Source organism: Cyrtonyx montezumae, unplaced genomic scaffold (genome assembly GCF_038088225.1).
Source record: "Cyrtonyx montezumae isolate F1298 unplaced genomic scaffold, pur_monq_1.0 scaffold_1, whole genome shotgun sequence".
NCBI lineage: Eukaryota > Metazoa > Chordata > Aves > Galliformes > Odontophoridae > Cyrtonyx > Cyrtonyx montezumae.
Genome location: NW_027071825.1, coordinates 22,971,521 through 22,999,102, shown reverse-complemented (window position 1 = coordinate 22,999,102; position 27,582 = coordinate 22,971,521). Strand labels below are relative to the sequence as shown.

At 38.3% G+C, this 27,582-nt stretch overlaps 1 protein-coding gene across 5 annotated transcripts in view; it reads left to right on the top strand.

Annotated features, from left to right (window-relative positions):
* The window catches only part of DNM3 (dynamin 3), a 165,515-nt gene that overhangs the window by 30,276 nt on the left and 107,657 nt on the right, over positions 1 to 27,582 (top strand). For 4 of the 5 annotated variants that reach the window (XM_065743845.1, XM_065743828.1, XM_065743855.1 and 1 more), the window contains exons 11-15: positions 493 to 579; positions 3,919 to 3,989; positions 7,630 to 7,678; positions 9,318 to 9,347; positions 15,334 to 15,447. In XM_065743845.1, coding sequence (XP_065599917.1) covers positions 493 to 579; positions 3,919 to 3,989; positions 7,630 to 7,678; positions 9,318 to 9,347; positions 15,334 to 15,447 — 351 coding nt within the window. The remainder of the gene's footprint in view (positions 1 to 492; positions 580 to 3,918; positions 3,990 to 7,629; positions 7,679 to 9,317; positions 9,348 to 15,333; positions 15,448 to 27,582) is intronic. The other variant, XM_065743836.1, reaches the window with a different exon arrangement.

The following is a 27,582-nucleotide window of genomic DNA, read 5'->3' as shown; positions in this document are numbered from 1 at the left end:
GTGTCCATTTAGAATATGAATGCTGAGGAAAATAACCTTTACCTAATGCTTTCCCCTTAACATTGTGGAGCTTTGTATCAGAGGTGGGATGTGTTTAAAGGATATGTAACTAGTTGAGTGAAATGCTACACTGTAAGACTGTCAGCCCTTTCTAACTTATCATCCCAGATCTGCGTTTGAAGCCTTCCCATACCTCTGAGTGTGGTTGGTTGGAATGTTGGAATTGTTAAGATTTCAGTGATACAGTTACTTTTATTCCAAAAAATTGTCTTTTCTTCATTGTTCTGTGGAGTAAAAACTAAGAAAAAAAATCCAAGTGTCTAAGTCCCTGCAGATTCTCTGGCAGATCACCATTAATAGGAAGTAAAGCTTGCATTTGCCCCAGCCTTTATGAGACTCGCTTTACTACAAAAAAGGAAGTTGAAGTTCCTCTGTTTACATGCTACTGAAGATGTAAATTTCTTTTTTTTTTTTTTTTTTTTTACTTTTCAGTTGGCAACCTATCCAAGATTGTGTGAGGAAACAGAGAGAATTGTTGCTGGGTACATTCGAGAAAGAGAAGAGAAGACCAAGGATCAGGTGAGAATACATAGGAGTTCAGTGTTCAGGGAAATGCATGGACAGATGTTTTTTGTAGAAGCAGGCTACACACTTGAGAATAGGTTAGAAATTGCTCTTCTACTACTGAACTTTGGCAGAAGAGACTAAATTGTTACAAAAAATCCTAATCTAGTCTTTCAAGATGAAGTAGAAATAGTAAATGAAGATGCTGGTAGTACAGTTGCAGCATCCTTCCTGTCAATGCCTGTGGAAACTGTGACCCAGAAGGGAGGCTGATGTCCTGATTCTTCATGACTTTGTCTTCCCTAGTGACAGCTAAGCAGCCTAATTTAGAGTAAGCCTTGCATTCCTCTACTTTATGGTGAGGACCTGAGTCCTTTGTTATATGTTCATCATCTTCTTCCTTATTGTGCTTCTTGGATACAAACATGTTCCTTTCACTGAGAAGTGATAGAAGATGAAAGGGTGATGAAAAGAAATGTTATCTGTTTGCTTTATTTTAGCACAATGATTGTAATTCTTCTCTCCCTCTTGATGAAAATCTAGGCATATATTTCTGGGTGTCACTATAAAGTAAAAAAGGAGAGTTAGTTAATCATTATCATAGATTGACTCAGGACATTTGGCATCTTCAGGCAATCTCTAATGCTGTTTTCTATTTAGTATGAAAGTGGGACTAAGATACGTTTCTCCAAGTCCTCAGTTTCTTATAATTTCCCTCTCCTTTTTTCCATTAAAAATGTTGATGATAAAGAGGCAGTGTGTGTGTCTCTGTGCCTTTGGTTGTGAGTTGTTCTGTGGGCAGAATGAGCTCCCTCTTGTTTCATGAGCTGGCTGGGCATGGTCCAGCTCCAGAATTGCATTCAGGCTAATTCCACTTTCTTCTTTATACCAGGGTCTAATGGCTCAGAAATAGCATTATGTGACTGGACATGCAGGCTCTGGGAGACAGTACCTTGTATCCAGTGGGCTTAAGATAAGACTTAAGGATACTGGGCCCCAATGGCAATGTTGGCTTAAAATAGTGTTAGCTTGTTCCTGTGCCACCATGGGCAGAGCTGAGCAATTTGGCCCTGACTGTTGCTGGCCATGCTGACAGACTTGCTGAGGTGCATAAGTTGGAACCACTGAAACTGACCATCGAAGGCTGTTGTGTGCTTTGAAAGGCAATGTCTCCAATGTGAAGATTAGAAAGTGATCTCTCCTTTGTTCTAAAATCAGAAAGACCCCCCCTTTTAACTTTTCTAAAAGACAGGGATTGCTATTAAATTGTTCATTTCTGGTTGTGGTATTTTTAAACTCATGGTTTTGAGAGATTTGTTAATTGGTACCATTTCAGGTTCATAGATGTATAGCTTTTCTGACTATAGTTTTCCTTGAAGTATAGAATAAGTAAATGAATAAAATGCAGAGAAATTTCTTTAAAATATTTGTCACCCAGTTAAGCATCCCAAATCCAGGAAATCTTAAAGCTTAGAGTACATATGAGAAAATCTACTGGGAATGGGACAGGAAATTTTGTCTGGGGTATGCAGAATGTGACAGCAAGTATGTTTGAGGAAGAAGCATTGGACAGAGGTCCTAAGTAGTTCTGGGCTCTAGACTGACTAGTTCGTAGACTGACTAGTTCAACTAGTTCTTCCCATCTGCAAGATAGTGAGCTGTGCAGCATATTCTGCTTCTTTACAATCACAGAACAATCTGAAGTCTTAAATAATTTTGAAAAGCATGTTGGCCTTGTGCTTTTGTGGTGTTCTAGTCGACTTAATCTGATTTCTTCAAACTTTTGAAGATGCAAGTGACTTAGGATAATTCTCTCTTTTCCCTCTCCCCTCCATTTTTCATTGTGTGCATACACCTGGCAATTTCCCAGAGCAATGTGCAAAATACCAGCTTTCTGTATATACCAAAAGTTGGTCAAATACATTATTGTCCCAGTCACATCATTATTTATGCTGTTAGCAGTTTATAATGAATAAATCAAAATTACCTCCAAAAATATCCTCACTAGAAGAGCTAGACTCAAATCCCAGCTATCTTTTGCTCTGTATGAGGCACTAAATGTCTTTTAGAAACGAAGGAGAATTTGGGAGTGATATTGTGTTTATAGAGCTGTGCAGAAATAACTGCACTTTAAGGAGAATAAGAGGATCCAGGTGCACTTATTCTTAGTGCTTAGGTCTTGCTCATAAGCACTGTAGTGTGATGCCTTGATAGGGCAATGTAAAGCATGTGGAAGTTAGGACTAATTATAGGAAAAAAAAAAAGTAGATGGACTTCTTTGGTAGATAAAGAGAGCCTTGTATTCTAATAAAGTGATTGTCATTTCAGTATTTTACAAAACTCATGCTTTATTTTCACTGCTGAGGCTTATCTATCCAAGTGTTGCCTTTACAGTCTGACAGTGACGTTTATTGATGAGTCACTGCCTCAAAAGCATCGGTATGGGTAATGGCTAATTATGCAATTTTCAATTATTAGTCCTGGTTATGAAGCTTTGGGTGTGAGGGAGGAGAAGGGACTAAAAGGACTCTTTCACATTCTGTAAGATATGTTGGGACTTCTCTGATAGCAGTATATTTCTTCCTTACTTCCTGCTGATAAATGGAAGTCTGAAAAGATGAAAGTACAGTCATGGTTTAGTTTAGACTCATGTCTGCTCAAGAATCTGTCCAAGGGTGGAAATAGGTTTTCTCCTGTGTCTTCTCAAATTCTTTGCCTGGATAGATTATCAAGCGTGATTCAAATTTGCATCTAAAAGGACCAGCAAATAGTGAGTTGTATTTTTCTCTTTTACAAACCATTTGTTCTGTTATTTCATTGACTAGCTTATCTCTTGAGCCTGGTGTGTGCATCAGAATAGCTGCTTAGTTCCTGGGCTGTACATTTCCTGTCACAGGTCTAGCTTACATATCACTTCTTTATGAGGTACCTAAAGCAAATGATGCTCAGATTTTATAAGGTTCCTTGCTGGCTTGCCTGGAATGGTCCAAGTAGACAGGAATAGGCTTAACTTGCAAAAACTTGTTACATATTATTATGCTCTTTCTGACGACTTATAGTTGATGTTAACAAAGTGGGCGAAGTCCAAGTTAGTGAAAATTATGTCTGTCAGGAGGAAAAAAAAAAGAGGAGGGAAGTGTTAAGCTTTCCTGTAGTCTAGCTTATTAAACATGAATATGAACAGAAATGGTAGGACTTTAAATATGTATATATAGTTGCTTTTTGCTTTAACAATTATGAAAGAAATATTGAGAAAATATGGAGAAAATTGAAAGTATTGTTCTTTTCTCCCTTTTTCTTAGTCTCACTCTTCTACCTCACCCACCTTTTTTTTTTTGTTGTCTCCCCTAATAGGTGCTGCTGCTGATTGATATCCAGGTTTCTTACATCAACACCAACCACGAAGACTTCATTGGCTTTGCAAAGTATGTACATACTGATACTTCATTATAAAGACTGTTAGAATTATTATTATTATTATTTTTACTGAGTTCAAAACAAGTCTTCTGTTGTGACAATGGAGATGGAAGCTGAAAAATTCCAAACATGCAAGAGTGTGTTCTTTTTCAATACGCACTTGTAGTGGATTCTTTGCCTTAGTTCACTAGTCTGATTTCACTGAAGATTTTATCTTGGTCTAGAATTGCATCAGTTTTTAAGAGGTAGCTTTGGCAAAGCTGATGAGGCATCAATTTTAGGGACACAGGAATGCATGTTATTGGTGGTCTCCTTATTATTGCTAACATGTTTTGGGAGCTGTGATTCCATGTAAAACAGTTTTGCTTGGTGTTATACATATCACTGAGCATTAAGTGTGCTTGCTTGTTTGGCTGTAGAGAATACTAGCAGAATAACCTCCAGAGCCTGCTTTGACATTCTCCTTGCTTAACTGAAAAGACTGTGAGAATATTCTCAGTGTTCTTTCCCAGCTCCCAACAAGTCTCTTCCTTTTTTTGTCAGAGACTTCATACCAACTCTTTCACACTAGTAAAAATGTTGCAGTTGTCTTTGCACTTTGAAGAACAAATGTCTCTTCAGTCGTATTCATTTTCTATAACTGTGTATGGAATCGTAACAGGTTTCATCTGCCTGTGCTGTTGGCAACGAAGTTTGGCACCACTGTATGTGTTAGGTTATGGCCTATTCTATTTAGCACTAAAAAGGAAGGTCTACATCTTTGACAGCATGTCCTGAAGATTTAACACAGAATTCAAAAAGCTGAGAATGGAAAAGGCAAAAGAAGGCGCTGTTTGTATTTGGCTTGAACAACTTTCTCTAATATTGTTTTCAGGTCCTGTATATCTTTATCAGTTCTCTTGACAAATGACAGGATGTTGTAGGAATGGTAGCTGGCCTTCTAGAGTTCAAGACAACAACCTGCCTGCTATTTGCTTCACTTCTTTCTCTTCTGACAGGAAAAAGCCTGCCGAAAACACTCCGTTATATAGTAACGGTGTGTGTTGTGACCTTGAAAGTCACATAGAGAAACAATGTTGAGTTCAGACCAGTTTGCTTAGGGTTTTGTCCTGAGACTGTCCAGAAAAAAAACAGTGATTCTCCAGGCTCTTTATGCATTCTATCCCAATGACTGCCTCTCCTTGCTGTTAAGAGATATTTCATTGTGTTGGACTGGAACCTCCTATGTTTCATGGTTTGGATTCTGGAGTGTCAGTATGTTTGGGGCTACTTCACGTCTCTTCCCTGGAAAAATCCACACAAAGTGTGGATGCTGTTGTGGATGGCTTGTAGTTCAACCTGTGGGCATCACTGCTACACCCTTTTCCAAATAGCTGTAATGTCCAAGTTTAGTTTCTTGACCAGCTTCTTTGCCTTTAGCCAACTGAGATCTGGAAATTCCCAGCCTCTCTGTGGGGAGTGAGCAGATAACAAATGGCTCTAGACTTAGGTTTACCTAGTAAACTTAGGTTTACTAGTAACTGTGAGTTTAAGCAAGTCTGTACAGTAGTTGAAATGGATGACTAGTCAAGTATTTTTGTTGACTGGTGATCCATTGGAAGAGAAAACGTGGTAAAGTAAGAAAAATTTCAAATGTAAAATTTATTTATGAGCTAAACATTGGAAAATATACCTTTTAATCTATAATCATATAGTTGTTTTAGTGATTACACTAAAACTTGAAAATGAAATGATTTTTTGGGGGAGCATGCAAAGTTGTGCAGTGTCTAAACATCCTGCAGCATAGCTTCCTCAGATTTCCTACTGTTTCCTTTTGATTGCTGAGTCTCCTAGCCAGCTGTCTCCTGTGACTGCATTATTTCGTAAGTCCTGTGAACCTTCTTCATATGAATGAGAGCTCGAGGCATTTCAAACTATTTTGCAGCATTGCAGGGTTTAGGGTGGTTACAGTATGATGTGAATTGGCTTCAGAAAGTTTTAAGAGTGCCAATGTTTAGAACAAGTTTGTGTAATTATGAAGAAATGTATTGATTTTGGGAAATTCTTAGAGTGTTAATACTTGTTTCATTTAACAGAATGAGTGGTAAAATGTTAGGATTGGGTTTGTTTCCAGTTGGTGTAACTGAAACTTAACTGCGTGCTTCAATCTGTATGAAGAGTCATTTGTATTTAGAACAGTAGATAACCAGTTGCTGGACAACTCCTAAAAGGTGTGCATTTCCTGGTATGATATTGTCTATTTAATTGTATTCCCTAAGACAATGAACTGAAAGAAAAAACAGCAACAAACAGACCCTGCAAGAATGGCAGTTAGGTTTTGTAAAGCTATATTGTGCTTCTCAAACAACAGACTTGAACTGGTGAGGAATTATTACTCTGTTTTCTGTATCCAGGTTATTTAATTATAATTTTTGCACCAAAGTTGATGCAGTTATGGTGATGCACTGGAAACACATACTGTTATTTGACCAAAAATGTTGTGTGCTAAGCCCAGCAAGCACCATCATTGCGGATCTTCTCTCCGACAGCATTGTGGATTGCTAGTTTGATATATTATGGCCCTAAAGGCATGATCAGAGTTGGGACAGAGCTGAGTTTTGATGCTCCAGCAATTTTTTGGATCAATACCTCTGCAAAACATGATTTCAGCCTTGGGGCCTGCAGATCGTGATCTAAGCACATCTATCTATCTTACTTTTTCAGAGTAATGTTTCTAGCTATCCAATATCTTATGTTTTTTTTTCTGTCATTTAATCAATGCCTGCTGAAATAGTATAATGTAATCCAAAGAAAACTTGCTGTCATCAGTGGCTGCTCTGGTGGTGCGTAGCAGAAGCCTGCTGTTAGAACGCTCGTTTCCTATTTCCAGCAGTATTGCAGTTGTATGGCCTACCATGAAGAAGCTACATAATGCAGAAGCTCTTAAAGTTAATGGCAACTTGTATGTTTGAGAAAGGAATGTGTTTTGATTTTCTGTGATTGCCAGAGTTCAAGAATTAAGAAAAATAGTTGAAGTAGTATGTTTTAAATATGTTCTTTTCTTGTATGGTTCCAGGTTTTTGAACTAACTTCATGGCAGCTTCATCCATTGGTTAAATGTATACCCTCTAAGTGCATATAAATATAAAAATAATATTCAAAACAAACTGTCAAGACAAAGCTATTAAGAAGCCTCCAGCAGGGGAGGATTTTGTGCTGCTCTAAATAAGAGATGGCTCTCTTCTTGTCTTTCTTTTTTTAATATTTATTGAGGTCAGTGTTTCCACAATTACCCACGTGAGCCATAATTTCTCTATGTTTTTAGTAACATTTACCAGTGTAAGTAGGACGTTGTTGCAAAGGAGGTGATTAGTAGGGGCTGTCTGTGCTCCTCTTCTGTGCTAAGCAGGCAAGTATGGCCTACATTCCTACACAACTAAATGGGTTGATTAAAAAAAAAAAAAACACAAAAAAAACCCCACAAAACAAACTAACCAAACATAGTTGAAAGATGCACATATATGCAATGATCTTGGTGTGTTTCTTTGTTACACTACCTTTATGTGGTGCTGCAGTTGTAAGAAACTATTACTGCTAAAATCTGCTGCTCGGGAACTGCTTTAGTTTTTGAGTTTCTTCAGTATAATTTTTTTCCTCTGCTTTCCTTAGTGCCCAACAAAGAAGCAGTCAGGTTAACAAAAGTGCAGTGGGAAATCAGGTAGGCACCTTAACAGAGAATGGATAACAGCATGTTCAAGTTAATCCAAGCTGTGTGGTTTACTTGGCTGCATTTATTTTTTTGTGGATCTATAATTTCTCATTTCTGCATGAGACACATAAAATGCGCCATCATCCCCTTGTTGTACTGAAGTTTTCAGAGCCACCTGAATTTCATTGTTGCCATCGTTAATTGTTTAAAAGTCTGTACTGCTTGCCCTTCTGGTTAGCACCTCCCCTCCCATGTCCTTTAATGCATCAAGTCTTTCATGTTACACACAAACACATTTTTCCATTAACTGCAAACTTGTGAATTTCAGAATCCAAAACACTGGTGAGTACTTGCTTGTGTGTGCTTGGTCATACAGTTGCTTTTTCTTGTTCTCATGTGTTCGCAGCTAATAGCAGCGAAGGGGCAATTCAGCAAGCAAAAACAGATTTGCCTTTACCTCTGTTGAAAATTTTCAATTAACTTCATGAGGATGTTGGCTGTGTATCATCATTTTCTCATGACCTAAACAAAGAATAAGTGCCAATCTCAATTTAATTAGCCGAGATTCATTAATAAAATCAGTTATCTGTTTGCTTTTATCGCATAATATGAAACTGATTCTGCAAGGTGCTAAGTGCTGCTGAGCTCTGCTTCTTTCTTTGCTTTTGTGTGGGTCAGGGGTGCTTGGTACTTCACAGGATCAGTCCTAGATTTAACATGAAATAAATGTAATGAAAATGCTGCTGAGGATTGCTGCTCCCTTTGAGGGTTTTGCAAAGTCTTAAGCAGAGGGGAAAAAAAATGTTGTGGAAATAGTACGCGTTTCAATGGGTTTCCGAAAAGTTCTACTAAAAAACCCAATCAGATTCTGTATAAATAATTGCCCACATTGAACGTCTTCCTGGTGCTTTTGTGAGCAGTGTGGTCAAAGGTGAAAGATTACAGTTCTCTAATGTGACCACTGAGGTTAGATCCCTCAAGTGCTAAACCTGAGATTTCAGAAAGTCTCTTATTGTGCTGCCATAGATAAAAGGTGATAGGATTTATTTATTTGGAAGACTCAGTTGTCTTTTTGGGGATGGAAAGCCAATCTCTTTCTCACACCAAGAAATTGGAAGTTATTTTAAGATGCCATTCAAAATAACTCCATTAACTTCTTGAATGTGATGATCCCCCAGAGCCTAAGCAGCGTGGGTGACGTTTTTGATGTAATATATGGTTTGGACTAAAATGAAAAAAAGTTGAAAGGTCTAAACACTGAAAAAGCTTCAAAGACTTGTCTCTCCCCTCTGAGGAGAGATTTACTTCTTATCTAGCTGTGCCGGAACATGTGTCAAACACAACAACTGTCATCGCTTTGCAGTGTCCCATAAAAGGAAAATCAGCCGGTTATCTGACTCTTCAAAAGTACACAAATGAAATGAATGATTTTTTAATTAAGTGAATGTTCTCTCTCTATAGAAGTGGAAGTGAAGCTGTGAGTTTTAAATTGTATGTTGCAACTCAATTACTTATTGGTATAAAGGGCTTTGCTGAACCTTTTATTTTAAAGATAATAAACAGATGTTTGTAAGTTAATTGTTTGGAGTTGAAAAGAATGATAAATGTTTCTGAAATAAAACTTCATTTTTGCAATTTGCTATTTCAGGGAACCAATCTACCGCCTTCAAGGCAAATTGTACGAGCTAAGTTCTGTAAGCTTTATTGTTGCTTTTTCATTTAGCTTCTCAGAAGAAAAGTTTGTCTCTAACTCATTGAGTTTTTTTAATACTCGCTACTAAACTACTTAATGTTAAGCTGTTTTGTTTGTAACCCTCCTCAACGAAGTATAATTGCAGTTCATCACTTAAGTGCTACTAATGTGCTGTTATGAGTATGAACATAGTATAACTAAAAATGTCATAGAAAACTTTGAATAAAATTAATATTTTTATACTTTACCACATTTCTCAAACTAAAACAACTAATTGATGTTTATTATATAATTGGAAAGCGGTGTTTATTTTATGTGAGTGCCTCAATTTATAGTGAATCTTTTTATTTTATTTTTTTGAAGGGTGAGTGAATAATAGTTCTTGGTAATCAAGAAGAAAGTTTAGCTATTGTTGAAATGAATGTGTTGTTTGTGGCTACAGGTACTGTCATATTGTTTGTTCATGCAGAGGAATTACCTCCGATAGAAAAAGTAGAAATATTTTAAAAGCCTTTTTAGTATTCTTCTCAAAGCTCCAGGAGGATCAGTATACCATGGGCAGATTCCTTTCTAATCCTTCCATCTCATGAATAAATAAAAATGTGAATGCATTTAATATTACTAATTAGAATTAATTGTCTAAACAGCAGGCAATTTGATAATAAGGTACTTCTGGTTCAGTGATAGTTAGGCATAAGAAGTAAATCTCTACCATGTGCATTATCTGATAATATCTATGATGAAAATATACATGTTTTTCCAGTTTGGTGCCTGATCTTTAAATTATATTTAGCCTTGCTTGAAATGTTATGCTGAGTGAAGAAATGAGTGCTAGGCAGCCCTGGTTCTAACAGCAGTGGAATTGAATCTGTCAGGGGATTGAGATCATTATGTTTTCCTGAATTTTCGGAGTGCTTATGTGCCATCACGTTGCTTTTCTTTTGATATGCTTTGAACTAGCATGTTGCAAATAGCTATTAACTCTGTGTATCTCAGTAACAAAATATATTGGGCTATGTTATGTTTTAGGAAAGAAATGTAATGCCAATTCCTCTTAACATGTTTTTGCTCCTTTTTCCTCTGCTACTAATTTATCCTCTCATGCTCAATCTTTGGCCTTTCTTGTTTTCCCTTTTCTTTGCTACCGCCCGAGGTTTTGACCTGACTCCACAAAGTTTCTTTTTAAGCCACAGGTTAGTTTGTCTTCTAATTTGCTTGAAATAGTGAATACACTGCTTGGTTTTACACAAAACATTAACAAGATCTGGATCCTGGAGGCAGCTCTGCTCTTAGCTGTTGTATTATATGTGTTGAGATTTGTTTTGGTTTAAAGCTTCCTTTCCCGATAAACCTCAGAAGATGAGGGCATTGTGATCCGTATGCCCAGTCAATATCACAGTGTGTGAGAGTGCAAATTGCTCAAATTATAGAGGATTAAATGTCACTTGTAAAAGAAACCTGTTTAGTTTCTACTACTGTGGTAAAATCAGCTGCTATTCCAAGTGACTTGGAGGTTTGAGCATAAAGGTTTTGCTTGACCCACCTCTTTTCCAACAATACACTCATAATCCAGTTTGCTTTCTCTGATCACAAGTAACATTCAGAACCTATTAGCTGGACTCAGCTATTGTGCTAATAAGTAGCTTTCCCTTTTCCCTCCTTTTTGCCCCCCTTTCCTCCCCTCATAGTTTGTAAGGATGCCTCAGTAGTTCCTCAGGTTGCTTTTTAACTCAGTGTGCTCGTTACTTGGTAATGCATGTTGTGTCACAATTACAAGATGAAGTAGAGCAGTGCTGGGACTGGTGTTTTGTGTTCAGCAGTATTTCAGTGGAGTTGTCTAACGTAACTTCAGTAGAGAGCTATGTTAATTCAACAACATGCTGTGTTGTGTGGTTGCTCAGGTAGGTAGTATCATGATTTTCACACTTGTATTTCTGTCTGCCCAGTTTTCCTTGTCTTGCTTTAAATCATCTTTCAGATACTTCTGTTAAGGAAGTGGAATGCTTACTGAGTTTCTAATGTATTTCTTTCTGAATTGTCTTTTTTGATTCAGTTGAATGAGTAAGTCAAACAGCAATCCCTGAAAAGCACTTAGTGTGTAAAATCCTGCTTTCCTGTTTAGCCCTGAAATGGTGGTGTGTAAGAACAGATATGATTTGGGTTTTGTGCAGAAGAACTGTCAGAAAATGACTTCCTTCTGGTTTGTTCATGTGCATTTGTACCCTCTAAGCTTCATTTTTCAGGCACCCAAATTAGATGTCAGGACCCTGAGGGAAGGAACTGTGTCATCTCTTGTTCATCCTGTACATAGAGTCCAACTACCGGTCAGAATATTGTCTTCACTAGCTTCTGGCAGTGCTCACATTTTTCACCTTCCTGAGGCTCATAAATCATGCCATGACTCTGGTTTGTGCAGAATGACATTAAGAAATTGACATAAAATATTGAAATGGATCTCCTAAATCCAAACCAACCTGAAAATGAGCTGTGAAAACAATAATGAAAAACACTACTTTCATTTTCCATTCTGAGTACTTGAGTACTGTACAAATAAACAAATAAAACACAATCAGTGTTTTTAACTTCAAGTATCTCATTAGAAGTCTTTGCTGCCAATTGTCTGTGGAAGGACATTTCTTGAATACATCTTGGTTTGTCTTTTGAGAAATTGGCTGGAGAGTAAGGTGTAACTCAGCTCTTCTGGAAAGTAAAACTGCGTTGCTTAAGATCACTTTGTTTTGCATTTACACCTTGATCTCACATCTCCCTCTCCCCTGACCACAACATTAATACTGAGTGTTTTGAAAGTGTAACTGTTTTTCATTAAGAATAAATAAATAAAGGTGTGTGGGAAATGTGAACAATTTAATGAAAAGAGCATGAGGTCCCACTGTTGCTATTTGGCTATTAGAGAGCACCAAGATCATATCTCTGCCATGATGTACCCTCGAACTGCTTTCAGGTATTTTCTGTAATTATATCCTGCTGTAGAGATCAGAAGGCAGTACAAGAGGGTCATAGATAAGACAGTTCTAGCAATTTGCATGCAATAAACATGTGCCCAAGGTATTGCTATAGCTTGGTGCCCTGCTCTTCATGCCATGTCAGATTCTTTCATTTACAAGACAGTGACCAATGTTTGTATTAGCAAGTCAACTCAATTCTATCCATGCTTAGTGAGGGTGAATTTTGTTGGACTGGAGCAAGGGGCTCTTCTGGAGCTAATGAGGCAGTCTTTACATTCTGAAGGAAGTATTAAAAGCTTCATTACTTCTTAAATGGCTTGTATAGGTTAAATGTTAAAACCTCATCTTAGTCTGTGCTGAGACTTCTGTTGCAAATGTGTTCTTATCAAACTGAGAAAAAACTGTCTTAAGGTTCTACAAAGTCTACCTTAATGATGAATGAAAGCATTGATTGAAATATGCAGATTTCTACATCTCATCCATATTAAGTATTTGTTACCTGTAAAGAGCTCAAGTATTTCTCACCAGTTTGCTTTTGGTAACTACCTTTCTATGGCATCTGTCTTTAAATCACTTACCCTCTCTAAGGGTAAAACAGAACAGTTTTCAGTACTGTGCTTCCCATATGTGGCATGTTCTATACTAGAAGCAAAACAGCCTCTTAAATGCAGACTCCATCCTTCAACATTGTCCTGTCTTGTCTCCTCTTAAGTGAATTTTGTTATAACATGGGGTTAACTGCTTTTGAGCATTTGTTGTGAGGCTAAGTTTGGGTAGTTAGAAATCCTTAATTGCCTACATTTTTGCATAAAATTTCTTCCAAAAGCTGCATTTATGTAGTTCAGTGGGGAAAAAGAAGAAAAAAAAGAAAAAAGAGATTATATTGCTACTACAACTGCCTGTAACAGGTACCTGAAGGCCAGTACACTTATCTATCTATCTATCTATATTCATGTTATTTGTTTCCTGTTAAAATGTTACTTTTGCACTCTACCACTTCCTGAAGGGGGGTTGTGGTGAGGAGGGGGTGGGCCTCTTCTCCCTGATAAATAACGACAGGACGAGAGGGAATGGCCACAAGTTGCGCCGGGGAAGATTTAGATTAGACCTGAGGAAGCATTTCTTTTCTGAAAGAGTGGTCAGGCACTGGAATGGCCTGCCTAGGGAGGTGGTTGAGGCACCATCCCTAGCGCTGTTCAAGAAGCGTTTAGATGAGGTGCTAAAGGATTTAATTTAGTAGTTGGGTAGAGATAGTGATAGGAGGATGGTTGGACTAGATGATCTTATAGGTCCTTTCCAACCTTATGAACTTATGAACTTATGTACTTCATTAAACAGCTTGAAGTAAAATGAGGATCTGATGGATTTGGTGGTTCCTTTAACTTGCACTCAGACAAGTATTCCTTGTCTGTCTGTACACAGTAATGCTGCCTGTCCACTTTAATATTCATGCTGATTGTGTTCATTTGAAAAATAATAACAAATGATGCCAAACTTCTGCAGAAACCTTTGTGGTCTTGGCTTCATCATCTAAGCAACTTGGGCAGTGTACTTGTCTCTCTACAACAGCCATATCCAGTTCTCCCATAGCTTACCAAGTCTGCTGAACCAAATCAGTTCTTTCTCAGCTAGATAGCCATAGACTGTTTCTGGGTTTTCAGTGGTTTTCTACTTTGGCTGGTAGTGAATAGAAAAACAACGATCATCTTATTTGTAATTGATGCTCTCAAGAGCATGTGCATTTTTACCAGTTTGATATAAGTTCTAGTATCTTTCTTGGTTTAATTAACAAATGTACCCTGGACCTTTGCTCAGTGTGATACTCAAACTGCTCAATATCATTCTGAATGGAGGGAAATTCTGACCCTAAAACTTATGTCAGGATTAGGTGATTGACACCGAATGTTTTTCTTTGACTGTCTGTTGATATTGGACTTCTTAGTCTTGTTCTACGAGAGGAATGTTGCATTCTCACATTTCGTGAAGAGCAGGAGAAGCCTTAGGTTGGATCACACAAGCCCACGCTTGTGGGACTTGTTAAAATAATTTTGGAGGGCTTCTCTGATCATTTCTTCTTTCCATCTCAGTATTTCATAGGCAAGGAAAGGGTTTTCTGTTGGGAAGAACAGAATGGTCTGAGGTTGCCTGTATCTACGAGGTTCACTAAGTTCTATTTGCTTATTCAAAGTACAATATGAAGGAACATTTATTCATGTATGTATTGGAAGACAATAAACATTCCAGTAAAATTCAAAGCTTCTATCTGTATGGTCCATGAAGTAGTTCTTGTGAGAAGTCTCTTCTTATTCATCTCTAGAGTTCTCATTCCTCTTACGTTTTCCTTTGTCCCTATTTCTCTGTGTAAGATGGCCTCTTGGCCTTAGTATTTATAGGCACGCTTTCCCCTCTGTCCTGTCTTCGAGTGCTATCTGTTTTCTCCAGGTTCTGCTTTACCTGTTTCTTCTGTCATCATTATTGCCTTGTTAGCTTTCTTTTCTTCTTTTACCTTATGAGAGAACAGCTCTCACATTCCTGTCCTTATCACATTCTATTTCCTTTTGAAGAAAGAGGACTCCAAACTGCAGAAAAATCTTTCTGCTTCTGAAATGTTCCGCGTACGTGTCAGAAGTTATGTGCTTCTCATGAAAAAAGGTGCAGTTCCTAGCCTCCATGTTCACAAACCATCTTAAAAACTACACTACAACTGTCACTATAGACACACAGAAAGTTTTATGGACTTCTGCGCTGCTATGCAGTGAAGAAATTAAATTCTGCATTATCCTTAGTTCATTCATACTTGCTGTAAATACAGTGTGATAATCTTCAGGCTTCTTTCTTCCTTCAGCTTTTTAAGTGGATGTCAGGAAAAAATATGGTTTTGAATTTACTGGACAGAAAAGATATGTATTTGTGATTGTTTTTTATCAATTCTTCATTTAAAAGAATGAATGCAGCAACAGGATTATGTTAAATGATAACTTGTGCTTGACTACACCTCTGCACAGGTCATCCGGAAGGGCTGGCTGACCATCAACAATATTGGCATCATGAAGGGAGGATCCAAGGAATACTGGTTCGTTCTAACTGCAGAAAGCCTGTCCTGGTATAAAGATGATGAGGTAAGGAATGAAAAAATGTCTATCAGAAAAATAATATTCATTCAGCCTTTTGGAATAAGCTTAAGATATTAAATTTGTTTGCATGGAATTGAAAGAACGCTTTAAGGTTTTACTAGAGTTGTTTTACATTTCTGTTTTTGATTTATGAACAATACTGACCTTCTAAGACTTCTATCAAAATGTTGGTGACAAATATAGGATGTTGTGGCAGGTTTATTTTGTTTCACATTTATTTATTTATTTTAACTTCTCTTCCTGTGGTTTCACAGATCTAAAAAAAGAAAGCCTATTTTGGAGCGGTCAGTTTATTTTTCTGTGTTTGTTTGGGCTGCTCTTGTATGTCTACTGTAAGTTGATCATAAATTGTTTAGGTACAGTTACTCCTAAAAGTAACTGCAGCAGTTGGTTTAGTGATAACAATTGTTCTTTGGCCTCATGTTCTGAGAGGCTGAAAAGCTTGGCTCTGGAGTTCTGTAGCCAAATACAATGGATGTTCACATTTTCTACTGAGAAGGCACCTTGTTAAGAAATATTACTGCTAATCATTAAATCTGAGGTGGGTTATAAGGGAACTAGAAAAATTAGTACTACAATAAGCATGATGTCTATGTTCCTTACTTTATTGAATATGGTTATGTTGTCAGCCAACTTTGAGAACCAATTTTTTGCTGATCTGTTTAGCTTATGCTTTTTTTATTATTACAACGTTGTTAGCATACAGATATTACAACAATGTTAGCAAATAATATCCTCTGTCCAAAACTCAAGAGCAGTTCTGTTGTTAATTTTTAAAGGTTTAAATGGGATTATTCTATACACTCTTTTTTTCCAATTATTATTGGAAAATTGTACACAGGTAAAGAGAATTTTAATGAGCTCTAAAACATCATTCAGTCTTTACATCTTATTCTAAGTAATCTTGCAAATATTGAATTACCCACCTCAACAAAATAAGGATTTGGTTGATGGGAACTACATGGACAACTCAAGCTCTGAATTTCTGCAGCGTTTCACTGCAGTGGAGTTTCTAGAACCACTGGTGAAAAGTTCCTGTAATTCTTCTGTACAGCAACTGTGGGACTTGGAGCAAAGTCCAGAATGTGGTATTATGAGAAGTAGTTACTCCAGTAATACTGTTGATGGTGGAAATCATGCTGATCAGCAGAGTATTTTCCCTGAGTGTTTCCATTGTGGAATCTTAAGTAGATGGTAGGATTGATAGACAAAGTAGTTTAACCTTGAAGATTATGTCCCTTACCACTTTATTTAAGACTTATAGGGATTCAAATGTACATACTATAACAAGAAAATAATTAATTTTTCAGTCAGAGATGTCCCAGGTGAAAACAGGGAATTTAATTCTATGATCACTGAAATATAATCAATTGTGACATCATTAAAAAAATGAGAAGTTGTCTTTATGAACATGAACATTTCTTTGTTTCTGATCTGCCTTAAAGAACTTACTGTCTTAGATGAGGTACGGGTAATTGACTACAGGTAGATGATGTGGTGAAATCTACATTCCTTCTATTTTCCATCTCAAACACTTGGAGATGCATCTAAGATATGACGTGGCAGCTTCTGAGGTTGTTTTGATGTAGTTTTTTTCAGTCTTATCTTTGTTTAGTGGGAAACATAAAAATTCCTCAAAATATTTATGGAATGCCCTCTGCTATGCAACTTGAAAATAACTGGTTTGTTTTTATAGTGTGCTAGGGAATCTCAGAACAGTACATGGAGGAAAATGGCCACTGTCTGATTTCCTTATGTGTATTTTATTTTATTTTCTGTGGTTTCTTAATTGCCAAACAGGTATGTTTGAGATTCATGGAAATATCTGGAGTTCATCCAGGTTGATGTTGGGGATCACTCAGGAATCTCTTATGATAGCAAGAGAAGATAACAGAATCATAGGATCACTAAGGTTGGAAAAAACCTCTAAGATCATCCAATCCAACCATCCACCTATCACCAATATTTCTCACTAAACCACGTCCCTCAGTACAACATCTAGATGTTTCTTGTACACATCCAGGGGCGGTGACTCCACCACCTGGACAGCCACAGTAATCCCCATTTTGTCAGTGGAATAAGTTCCCTGTTAAGTACAAAGTTGCTGTATAATTTGATTATTCTGTTCTGGGGAATAGTTCACAAAGTTATTTTGGATTTCTTTTATTTCAGAGCCTTTCCCAGTGGGACTTGAAAATTAGCAAAGTCTGTTTAAGACACTCTGTGAACATGGTCAAAACCACAGCTTGACCATTCAGATAATCAACTGACAGGGGACTTGTTTCAGAAACAAGGCTTCTGAAAATAAAGCAGCACATATTTGCTCTCCTGGCTGAATTCCAATTTGTGCAATTATATTTGGTGTCCTTAAAACGTTCTCCTCGCTTGCAGCTCGGTTTGGTAGTTGTCACATCCTGTTCTTGGATCATTATAGAAAAGGCTGCATGCTGCTGTCTCTCCACCCCGGGAAGATATGTGGTGCTCAGCGACGTGTGAAGTGATAGCCATGTTTACGTGTCTGCCCTGTGCCCGGCACCACACGGGTGTGTGTTCTGGGAGGTCACAGGGAGTTCAGGTCCCCCGTGTCCCTTCTGGGACTTCCCTGGCAGTGGGAGCTGTCTCCTTCCAACTGGGGGAGATGCAGCCAGTCTGCTCTCCCCTTTGTTTCTCCAAGCCAGCCACAGCAATGAGTTGATTCCCCTGTGCCTCTACCCCTGAGCGAGGAGGGCTGCAGCTTCTGTGCACCAGAGAGCTCTGACAATGTGCTGCACGAAGCCACAGTGCTTAGTGGGACCTCTGGGGCTGTGTACCCCCTCTGGTGTAAGCTGAGCCTGTTCTGTGTGTGTAGTCTGGAATTCACTCCGAGATGAAAATTGCTCTCTGAACACGAGTAGTTGCTTGCTAGTGCCATTAGGAGGATGTGAGTTATTTCTTGTAAGTTGTGGCTTTTGTAGCAGAGAGTACAGTGGAATGCATTTTGAAGTAAAGCATTTCAGAATTTGTTGCATGATATCAGTATTGGAAGAAAAGAAAAAGAAAACGGAGGTTTCTTTTGCTCCTTATTGTTGTGGTTTTGCTGCTGTTCAAACATGCAAAGGGATTTCAGTGCTAGATGAGATGAGAATCAGTGCCTAAGAGTACTTTTCAGTATTGTAGTTATGGATCAGCATGGGTACAGTGCTTATGCTATTAGGTATGTGTACACTCATCTGAATTAGTTTCTGGCCCTGCATACAGTTGCTTGTGTTCATAAGCTTGTTGTATGACTGCAACTTTGTGCTTTTCCATGAGAGCTTAAGATTAAGCGTGGAAAATGTTGTGTACTGCTTTGAGACTGCTGTAAATAAGTGCAAAATTAGCACATTCATATAGCTCACAAATACAGTTTTCTTTAGTGAAGTCCTCTACGTACTACTAGCTGAAGCGTTACGAGATGCATCTCCTACAAATATGTGTATGCATCTCAGTTGTTACTGCTTTCAGTAACACAAAAAGCTGCAACATTTTGTCCTAAGGTTCAGTTAAAAGCCAACCTGCAAACATTTGAAGTTTTGGTATTAGCAGCTTCTACGTTAGGACAGTATGGGCTTTGGGAACGTAGGACATCATTCCAGTGGCTCAAAAGCTCTGTCATAAAGGAAGGACACTGTCTGCAAAGCAACGCAGCATTCTGACAGGGCACAGTCAGGGAATTCAATGCCTTATTCTCTCCAAAGCATTCAGAGGCCTCAGTGGAGACCACAAATGGCAGTGTCCAGTGGCAGATGCGGCTTGTGTTATAATTTCAGCTTACTTCCAATTGTAAAATTCAGTGAGGTTTGGGAGGGAGATAAGAAAATAAGTGAGGGGAGGTGGGCAAGAGAGCAAAAAGGGAGAAGTTCATCAGGGGTCTGACACTGTGTCTCAGCAGTGTTTGTGGTTCTGTTCAACAGCAATCTAAGAGCACGAGTTGCTCGGGTTTTATGGCTGAGATCTCTCTCCTCCCATTTACAGTGGTGCTGCAGAGCTGCACGTAAATAAAACCTGTCATTAGCGAGTTAATGAGAACAACTAGGAAAAGAGTACTATAGAAAGCACAGTAAAAATTTCAGCAGTGGGTTTTATTGTATTTTATAGGCACTGTTGGTTTGACTCTAGGTGGGTTGCAGGACGCGGCTTGGTTACTGACCGACCGTCTGAGATCCAGAGCGACTCGTGGCTGCAGCTCTTGCTGAAGATGCTCTGGGGTGTCAGAGCCGGCTGTCACTCAGGCTGGGTTGTCATGTGACTGCCTGTCTGTGCCTGCTGTACAGGTGAGAGGATGTTCTGCACAGCAAGTGTAGACAGGCAGACACATGACAACTCCGTCCAGCCAGTCCCTTGGAGCCATCACCGCTGGTGGGGATCACTTTGTACCCATCCGCTCTGGGGGACTGTGTTGGGGGGAGCACACTTATAACAGAACTAAATTTTAAAGCATTGCGAGCTGTAGGACAAGAACGTAATTTGATTTTATTCGGAAAGTAAACAAGCATTTCAGTACATCAGTTGGCATTGTGCTGACATGGATCAGAGATACGATTTCAACACATGGAACACTGTTTAAAAAAAAAAAAAGAATTGAAACCATAATTTATTTTATATGCAACTCGTACAGGGGTCTGCCTGCGTGTTGCACTCGCGCGTAGTAACATAACCAGATGGTTTTACTCTTCTTGGAAGCACAGAAATACTGAAGTTCAAGATAAAGGATATGTTTACACAGTACATATTTTCTAGGAGCAGATAAGTACAATAATCTTGCATGTTAAAAATAAATAAAAATCTTCCTGTATAAATGGAGACAACAACTTGCACATTAACCCGGTTAAGAGGGGCGTGCTGGAAAGAAAACCAGTTGCATTTTGTATCAGTCATGGTAATAATGTGAGAGCTATCCCCCTGCCATGATAATATCTCTTCAGTATTTTGCTTTACATATTATTTCAATTTAGCTTTCTCTCAGAATCCATAATTTGCCATAATACAAATGTTAAGCTTCAGTCAGTTTTTCAGTTAAATATTTAAAGAGAAATGCAAGTAGCATCATTTACATCACAAGATGTGCTGCTTTACTATATATAAAATATATGCAGCGAATGTAATCCAATTTTTCAGTGACGTTTAAACCTCCACTGAGGCTGTTGTTTCAGAAAGTATAAACATATGGATGCATAAAAGAGGTAGGAGGTAAATAGTTGTATCACTTTTTTATACAGATGAAATAATTCTGTTTTATAATGGTGTTCTTAGATCCCTGTTGCTCACTAGTGCCTCCATAGGTAAGCAGCAAGCCTTCAAACCACACTTAAGCATATCCCATATACAAGAGGAGCACTGAAGCTCTGGTCTGAGAGCTGATTATAAAAGGGATGCATTTACCAAAGGGCTGATGGTGTGAACAGTCCCATAATAAACTAATACGTGGTAATTGTGGCATTGTAGCTCTAATAATTATTTTGTCCTAAAATTAAAGATACTTTAGCTAATATACAAGTTGAGTTATACAAATCAAGGACCTCAACTACGTGAATAAAATATATCAATTTTCCTTGAAACTAGCAACGTGGAGCAAAGTATCTTAAAAGCCTAATCAAACACAAAGCATGTCTAGCTAACCTAGACATGATGAATTAATTCTAAGGCATTAAATATGCTCCCTTTTGTTTTATAACATGCTTGTTTAAAATGTTACTTAGAACTCCAGGAATACGAGTGGGCTCTAAGATGGCACGCCTTCCTGCCCGCTTCACTATTTCAAAGCAAAAAGTGTCAAATTAAAAGCACTTTTAAAGCACAAATAGCACACCGCTTGTTTTATAGATTATAGCAAATCTAACTAGAGAGTTTAGTTTCAGATAAGTCAGTAGTCTGGGAGAAAATTAGGTCTCAGTTTCTACAGATCTTTGAAAGAACGATACACTGAGAATCATTGGCAAACTATAGTATAGAAGGACAGGAAAAGCAAAAACATGCATTGTAATCATAGGTTTCCTATTAGCAGCTATTAGGGAACTCGTGAGTAGGAGCTGTAAATGGAAAGATTGTGCGTTCTTTCTAATAACTGCACAAGGAGAATTCATCAGGCAATCAGCAAATGGCTGCATTTGTAACTGGGGCACATTCATTTTGCCTTCGGTGGATTCACTGGGACTGCTCGTGGTACTGCTCTATCTCCACTCGATTCTTGTTTAACAGCAGATATTCCTTAGAAGTTGAATCCTAGTTGGTTTGACAAAAGGGCTAAATGTTTGTGTGCTCTGTCTGGTTCATTCATTAGTTCCAGAAAGGGCTTAAGAATATTTTAGAGTACTCATAACAAAATCCTATGGCTTCCAGTATTATTTTTACGGGAACCTATAGGAAGGATTTGGCTTTAAATATAGATAGTTTAGAAATCAAATCGGGAGCTATATTCTGTCCAGCTGTGATCAGGACTTGTTTGAGGGAAAGTAGTTATTTTTAGATACTGTTTTGCAATGCAGCGTAAAATGCAGTGCTGAAGTACAATAGCATTATTCAGGAGAGCTTCATTCTAAACTCTCCAGTTTCCTGTCGTCGTCTAGCTTTAAGCCTGATCCTTAATAGTATTTAAATTACATTTTGTTAAAATAAAGTACAGTTCCGGAAGCAAAGCCTTGTGCAAGTAAAAGTTAATTTACATCCTCGATAAGATCTAAGCAATAAAATAATGATGAAAAAATTTAAAAATAAAAAAATAAAAAAGCCAACCCAAACCTACTCAGCCTAACGTTTACATTTTTACATTTTCCAGTCTGCTCAGCATATTTAAATCAAAAGATCATAATCACTTAACTATTTAGAAGTTCGGAGTTGTTTGCGAGTATTTTGCTATTTGGATTGTACTGTTTTCCACCCAGTGATGACACTTGGGTGGTCTGCAGGAGTGCCTGTGGACGTGGTGATGGGGAGGGGGGCAAGGAGCAGGGAGAGCAGAGCTGTGTCCTTCCTGCAAACGCAGAGGCATTATACAGTGCTGGTGGCTGTAATGCAGAAGGCAACATGCAACTTAAAGGCAAGGCTCAAAAATGTCAAATGCCATTTTTAAGAAGTAACTTTTTTTTGTCCTTCAATGCTCACTTGCTCTATGTTTTTGTAGGGTGCAGTGGCTTCCTGCTCTCCTATTTTTTCCCTCTTAAAAAAATAATATATATACACACGTAGAGAGAGGGAAAAAAAGAAGTTTGAAATATTTTTTCCTCTTCCCTATTTATTTTTGGATGCACTAAAAGATAATACTCATTTAAAGATAGAAGCTCATTGTGTTGAAACCCTGACCTCTTCAGCTGTTCATAGCAAAGCTGTTCATAGCAACTTTCATTTGCTTTTCTCTGTTCTGTGCATTCTATGATAACGTGAGCTTTATCCTTAAACTACTACTACAGGTTTAAGCTTTGGTGTATATATATATATATATATATATTTTTTTTTTTTTTTTTTATTTCACTCTTTGCAAATAGTAATGATTTTTTCTGCTCATGAAAAAGTTACATATGGCTGTTTTGCGTTTATTGTCGTGCCTATTTAAAACCTCTATTTTATAACTATGGAAGTCTATTCTGTATGATTGTGATCAGCCAGAACTTTTCCTAGCTAAAACAACTCTGTTTGATGAAGCAGAGAATCACTTAATTCACTTTGGAAATGTTTTGATTGCTGAGCCGAAGTAGATATACTTCCTTATTCATGGCTAACAATACAGGCTTTCTTCCCGTATCGGCGGCTTTGTGCACAGCCCCCCCTCCCCTCCCTTCCCAAGCCCCAAGCCAAGGGGCCTCCTAACCCTCAGCCCTGCAGGCTAAAATCGTAACTTTGAGGAGTCATGGGTGTATGGGAGGGGAATCACTTCCTAAATCCAGAAAGGCCATTTAAAATAAAGATTAATGCAAATAGTGGACTAGAGATAAGAGAAATACCCGTACTGTATGTATTCACACTCCTTGCTTATTTAGCCAAAATTGGTGCAAGCTGTCTCTAATCTAACGGGGTTTTTTGCTAAGGGCCTATTGCTGACTGGATAAAGCTGCTTTCTTAATTTCTACATCAGAATTATCAAACCAACAAACAAAAAGTAAGAGTGGATATGCAAATAAGCAATAGGTAGGAAACATATTTGCGAGCGATCGCATTTCCTCTGAAAGTGCAACTGAGCAACTCACTTGAAAGCCGTTTTTCTACCGCTTAAACAAAATGTCATATAACTTATTGGATTTTTTATGCCTAAAACAGAAATCAAACTCACAGATGGAGAAATGCTAATGCAAGCCTGAATCTCATCCCATTCCTTGAGTTCCTACCTCTCTCTTCAGCGTTGCTATTAATTACTACAGTTAACTTTCTTGTAATTTCGTTTTAAAGTAGAGCAAGAATAAAAATTCCTTCTGCTCAGAATACAACGGATTTAAAACCCACTAATTTAATACTGAATATAATCTTTGGTGAAATAAAGGAAGGAGAGGGTGGGCAGCCTGGAAGTATATCTACAATTAAAAATAATTGTTCTTTAAGTCAGAATTCATAAGCTTTGATGGGAGGGTAAGGGAAGTGACAGTGTTAGTGCTCGCTTCGTAGCCTTTAAGGCAAGCAGTATAGGCAGTCACACTAATGCTACGCGGCCACGTCTTCCCAATAGGACTTCCATTGATTATTGAAGGAGCAGTGAGAAAGGTAATAATAATAGACATATTTTAAACAATCATACAGTATCAAGGCTGCCTGCAATATTACATGTACTCTGCAAAATCGCCTGCTTAGTATACTAATGGCTGCATATTTCTGCTAATTCTTTTTATAGTACAAATATTGCAAGCCTTCCTGGCAATAATGAGCACCATATAGATGGGATTTTTTTTTTTCTGGTTGCAGTAGTTTGTTACTAGTGTTAACTTTAGGGGAGCTGACTCTGGAGTTCAGCTGGTATCAGATTGCAGCCCAGACTTTTTGTATTATTCTGTCCGTGGGGATTTCATTCAGCCTGAGGGTTTTTTTCCCCCTACCAGGACAGCTGGAAATTTACCAAAGCAAACTTCTGCATTCGTTTACAAATTCCATTTCTATCAGTGGGATTTAGGACAAAGTAACTTATCATTTTGTTAGAAGATGTTAGAATGTTAGAAGAAATATCAGCAAAGCAAACTGCACATCAGCGGCAGCAATCAATCGGTGCTGATCACTTATAAGCAATAGCCAGGCAGGTATGGGGTGGAAAGCTGTTTGTTCTGTTTTATTTATTGATCGATTTGGATTACTTTTCCCCATTACATCCTGCACTTTCGGAGGTAATTTTTCCTGAACAATCAAAATATTTTATATCCTACATGGCAGAAGCCAAGCACGGAGTAGTCATATATTCCCTATGGCATCCCTCCCAGTTTTCATTAGTACATAGAGCATAGGTTACTTGCAAAGAAGTTTCAGTAGCACATAAGATCAAAGTACAGTTCTCTCAACAGTGATATAATATATTTTACAATAATTTAAAATAATCATGCATTCATTTATATTACTTTATTACTTTAAGAGAAAGTATTTTCTTAAAATTGATCTTCAGATCAATAGTTCATAACAAGAGCTATTCAGAATACATACTAATAGCAAGCCTCCTCTGCATTAAAAGAAAGCAATATATACCTTAGATATTCATACTGATTACTACAAGTAAAGAAAATATTAAATTTACCTTTTCAGTTTGTGGGCAAAAATAAACTTTATTTTAGATTAAAAATTAAAAAATAAAAAGAGGAAATGACCGACTTCAACTATGCTCTTGTACACTTCTCTAAGCAGTACACGTCTAGGTAGTATACCTCTCTCATTTCTTGCATAGGTTTTAGTAAATCATCAGAGCTCCATCTTTCTTGCAGTGATGACTGGAGGAAGGGGGGGGGAGTCACCTAGGTTTGCCAGGTCATAGGCCAGGTGTTCTTCCAAAGTAGGCCTTACCAGAATGTCTTCCCCGCATTATTCTGCAGTCCTCCTTTTTCACAGTGTCCCTTAGCGTTTCTTATTCCCTAGTGTGCAAAACCTGTGAAGAAAAATACTGTATATGAGATCTGAAAGGAGCAATAACTGTCTTCTCCTTGGCAAGAGCAACTGGCGTCCCCAATAGTCCATGTCGCTGCTTTCCCTTGCCCAGTCTAACCAATGTGCAGACTACTGTACAACAGCATTGTCCTGAACAGGTAGTCTGAACACTGGGGCGACGGAGCAGGATCTCCGGACGCTTCTATTTATTTATTTTAAATCCTCTTTTAGTCTTTGGGAAAAACTGCCTTCCTGCATCACGGGTTGTGCTCGGCTCTCCCTCACACTCTGCAGCACTCACTGAAACACACTGAAGTGCTGTGATTTCCAGTCTTGACGTGGCACATTTGCAGCAGACTGGGGATCTGGCAATGAATTTAGGACCAGGAAAAGGGGGAGGGCTGGGCCTGAGAGTCCATATATGGGATGATGTCACCCTAGGGAGGTTTGGGTATGCACTGTGCCGCTGGTGAGACCGCTAGAATTGCCTGCTCTCAGACATGGGTCTGTGTATAAAATGGTACCAGATGTTTTAGTGTAATGTTAAGCAGTCATTTCATCTTCAGGCCAGATTTTTTTCTTCAACTGGGCAGGAAGTGGGCCCCAGTATGGAAAAGCTGTAAAAAGTCAAGATGTACAGTTTCGCTGCAGCCAACGGAGAGCGAGTTAATGTAGGCGCAGAATTTGCTGTTTTCTGCAGGCTGAAAAACTGAATTTATAAAAAGAATTCAGCTTGAGAATCTACCACAATAAGCCAACGCTTATGTTGTTTCTTTTTAATGCCTCCAGTTGTGCTTTTATATTTTGGCATTTCAGACCAAGAAAAGGGCAAATAGGTTCATTTTTTCTTGGAACTGTCAGCGGCATGCAGGCTGCCGAGACTTGAACAGTAATTAGAGTTACTTCCTGAAAGTGAAGCCCCCATGAAAAGTCTGGAGAAATGTTCTTTGTCATAGCCTCTACATGAGTAATTAGTTCCACATGTGGCCTTCCTATTTCCCTTCAGCTATTTTGGCTGGCTGGCTGAATACTTTGCTATAGCTCAAGACTTAAAGAAGCTTTAAAGTTTTCATTTCAAGCATCCACTGTGAAAATAGCTATTTCTGGTGTCATAATAAATTGCTTCTGGTAGATCAGTGCTATTAGACCTGGCATTGTTTTTCACTGGTAACCCTGCTGGTCCCATTTTTCTTTTAATGGTGCTTGGTGGAATTATCCTGATAAATTTTATCTTTGATGTTTACCAGATCTATTGAATATTGCCAAGTATGACTTTACCGTAGATTTTAAGATATTCTCCCCACAGGCATGTATCCTTTCTCTCCTGTGGACTTTTTTTTTTCTTTGTTAGTTCTGCTGTTGCCTCTAAGTATTGTATTATTTTTATTTTTGATTTTTAATCTGCCTTAGCTTGTGGCCTAAAGCAAAGGGTTACTTACCGGGTCTGCTCTTCTTAAGTCAAAACTGGAGGTGACTTTATGTAGGATGTGCACTTTATGGAATTGTTGCCAGTAGCTCTTTCTCTGCCTGGAAGTCTGAGCTTTGGGACTTTGTTCTGAAAGGTAGATATCCACCAACTTCCTGAACAGCCTTGGAAAGGACTATGTACATAAATCTGAATGTGTGCTGTGAGCTCTGCTGTCCTAAATAACTTTGACGTGATGCGGTTCTTCCTAGGTGATGGCAGATGCTCCGAGAGCCGTAGCTTCTAGAGGCACGCACAGGGCAGGTTGCAGAGCTCTAACTTCAGAGAGCATTAAAACAATAAACTTGAACTTCGAGGAAGGTGGTTTCAGAGTCTTTAGTCGATGAGAAGGGTGACCCACGGACTGCTTTGTTGTGGTAGCACACCAAGGGGTGGGTATCTCAGATTGTGCATCCAGTTCCACCATTTAGATCGTGGTAGGCTGATATATGCAGCCAAGCATTGGTGAGGTTTTTTAATTAGCAAAGGTGAAAGCTTGGAGATCTATAAAAGGAAGTTTATGGTGCAAAGTGCTTCACTTTCTTAGAAAAGTGCATAACAGAAAGTGAACTGATGTGCAAGATCTTTTAGAG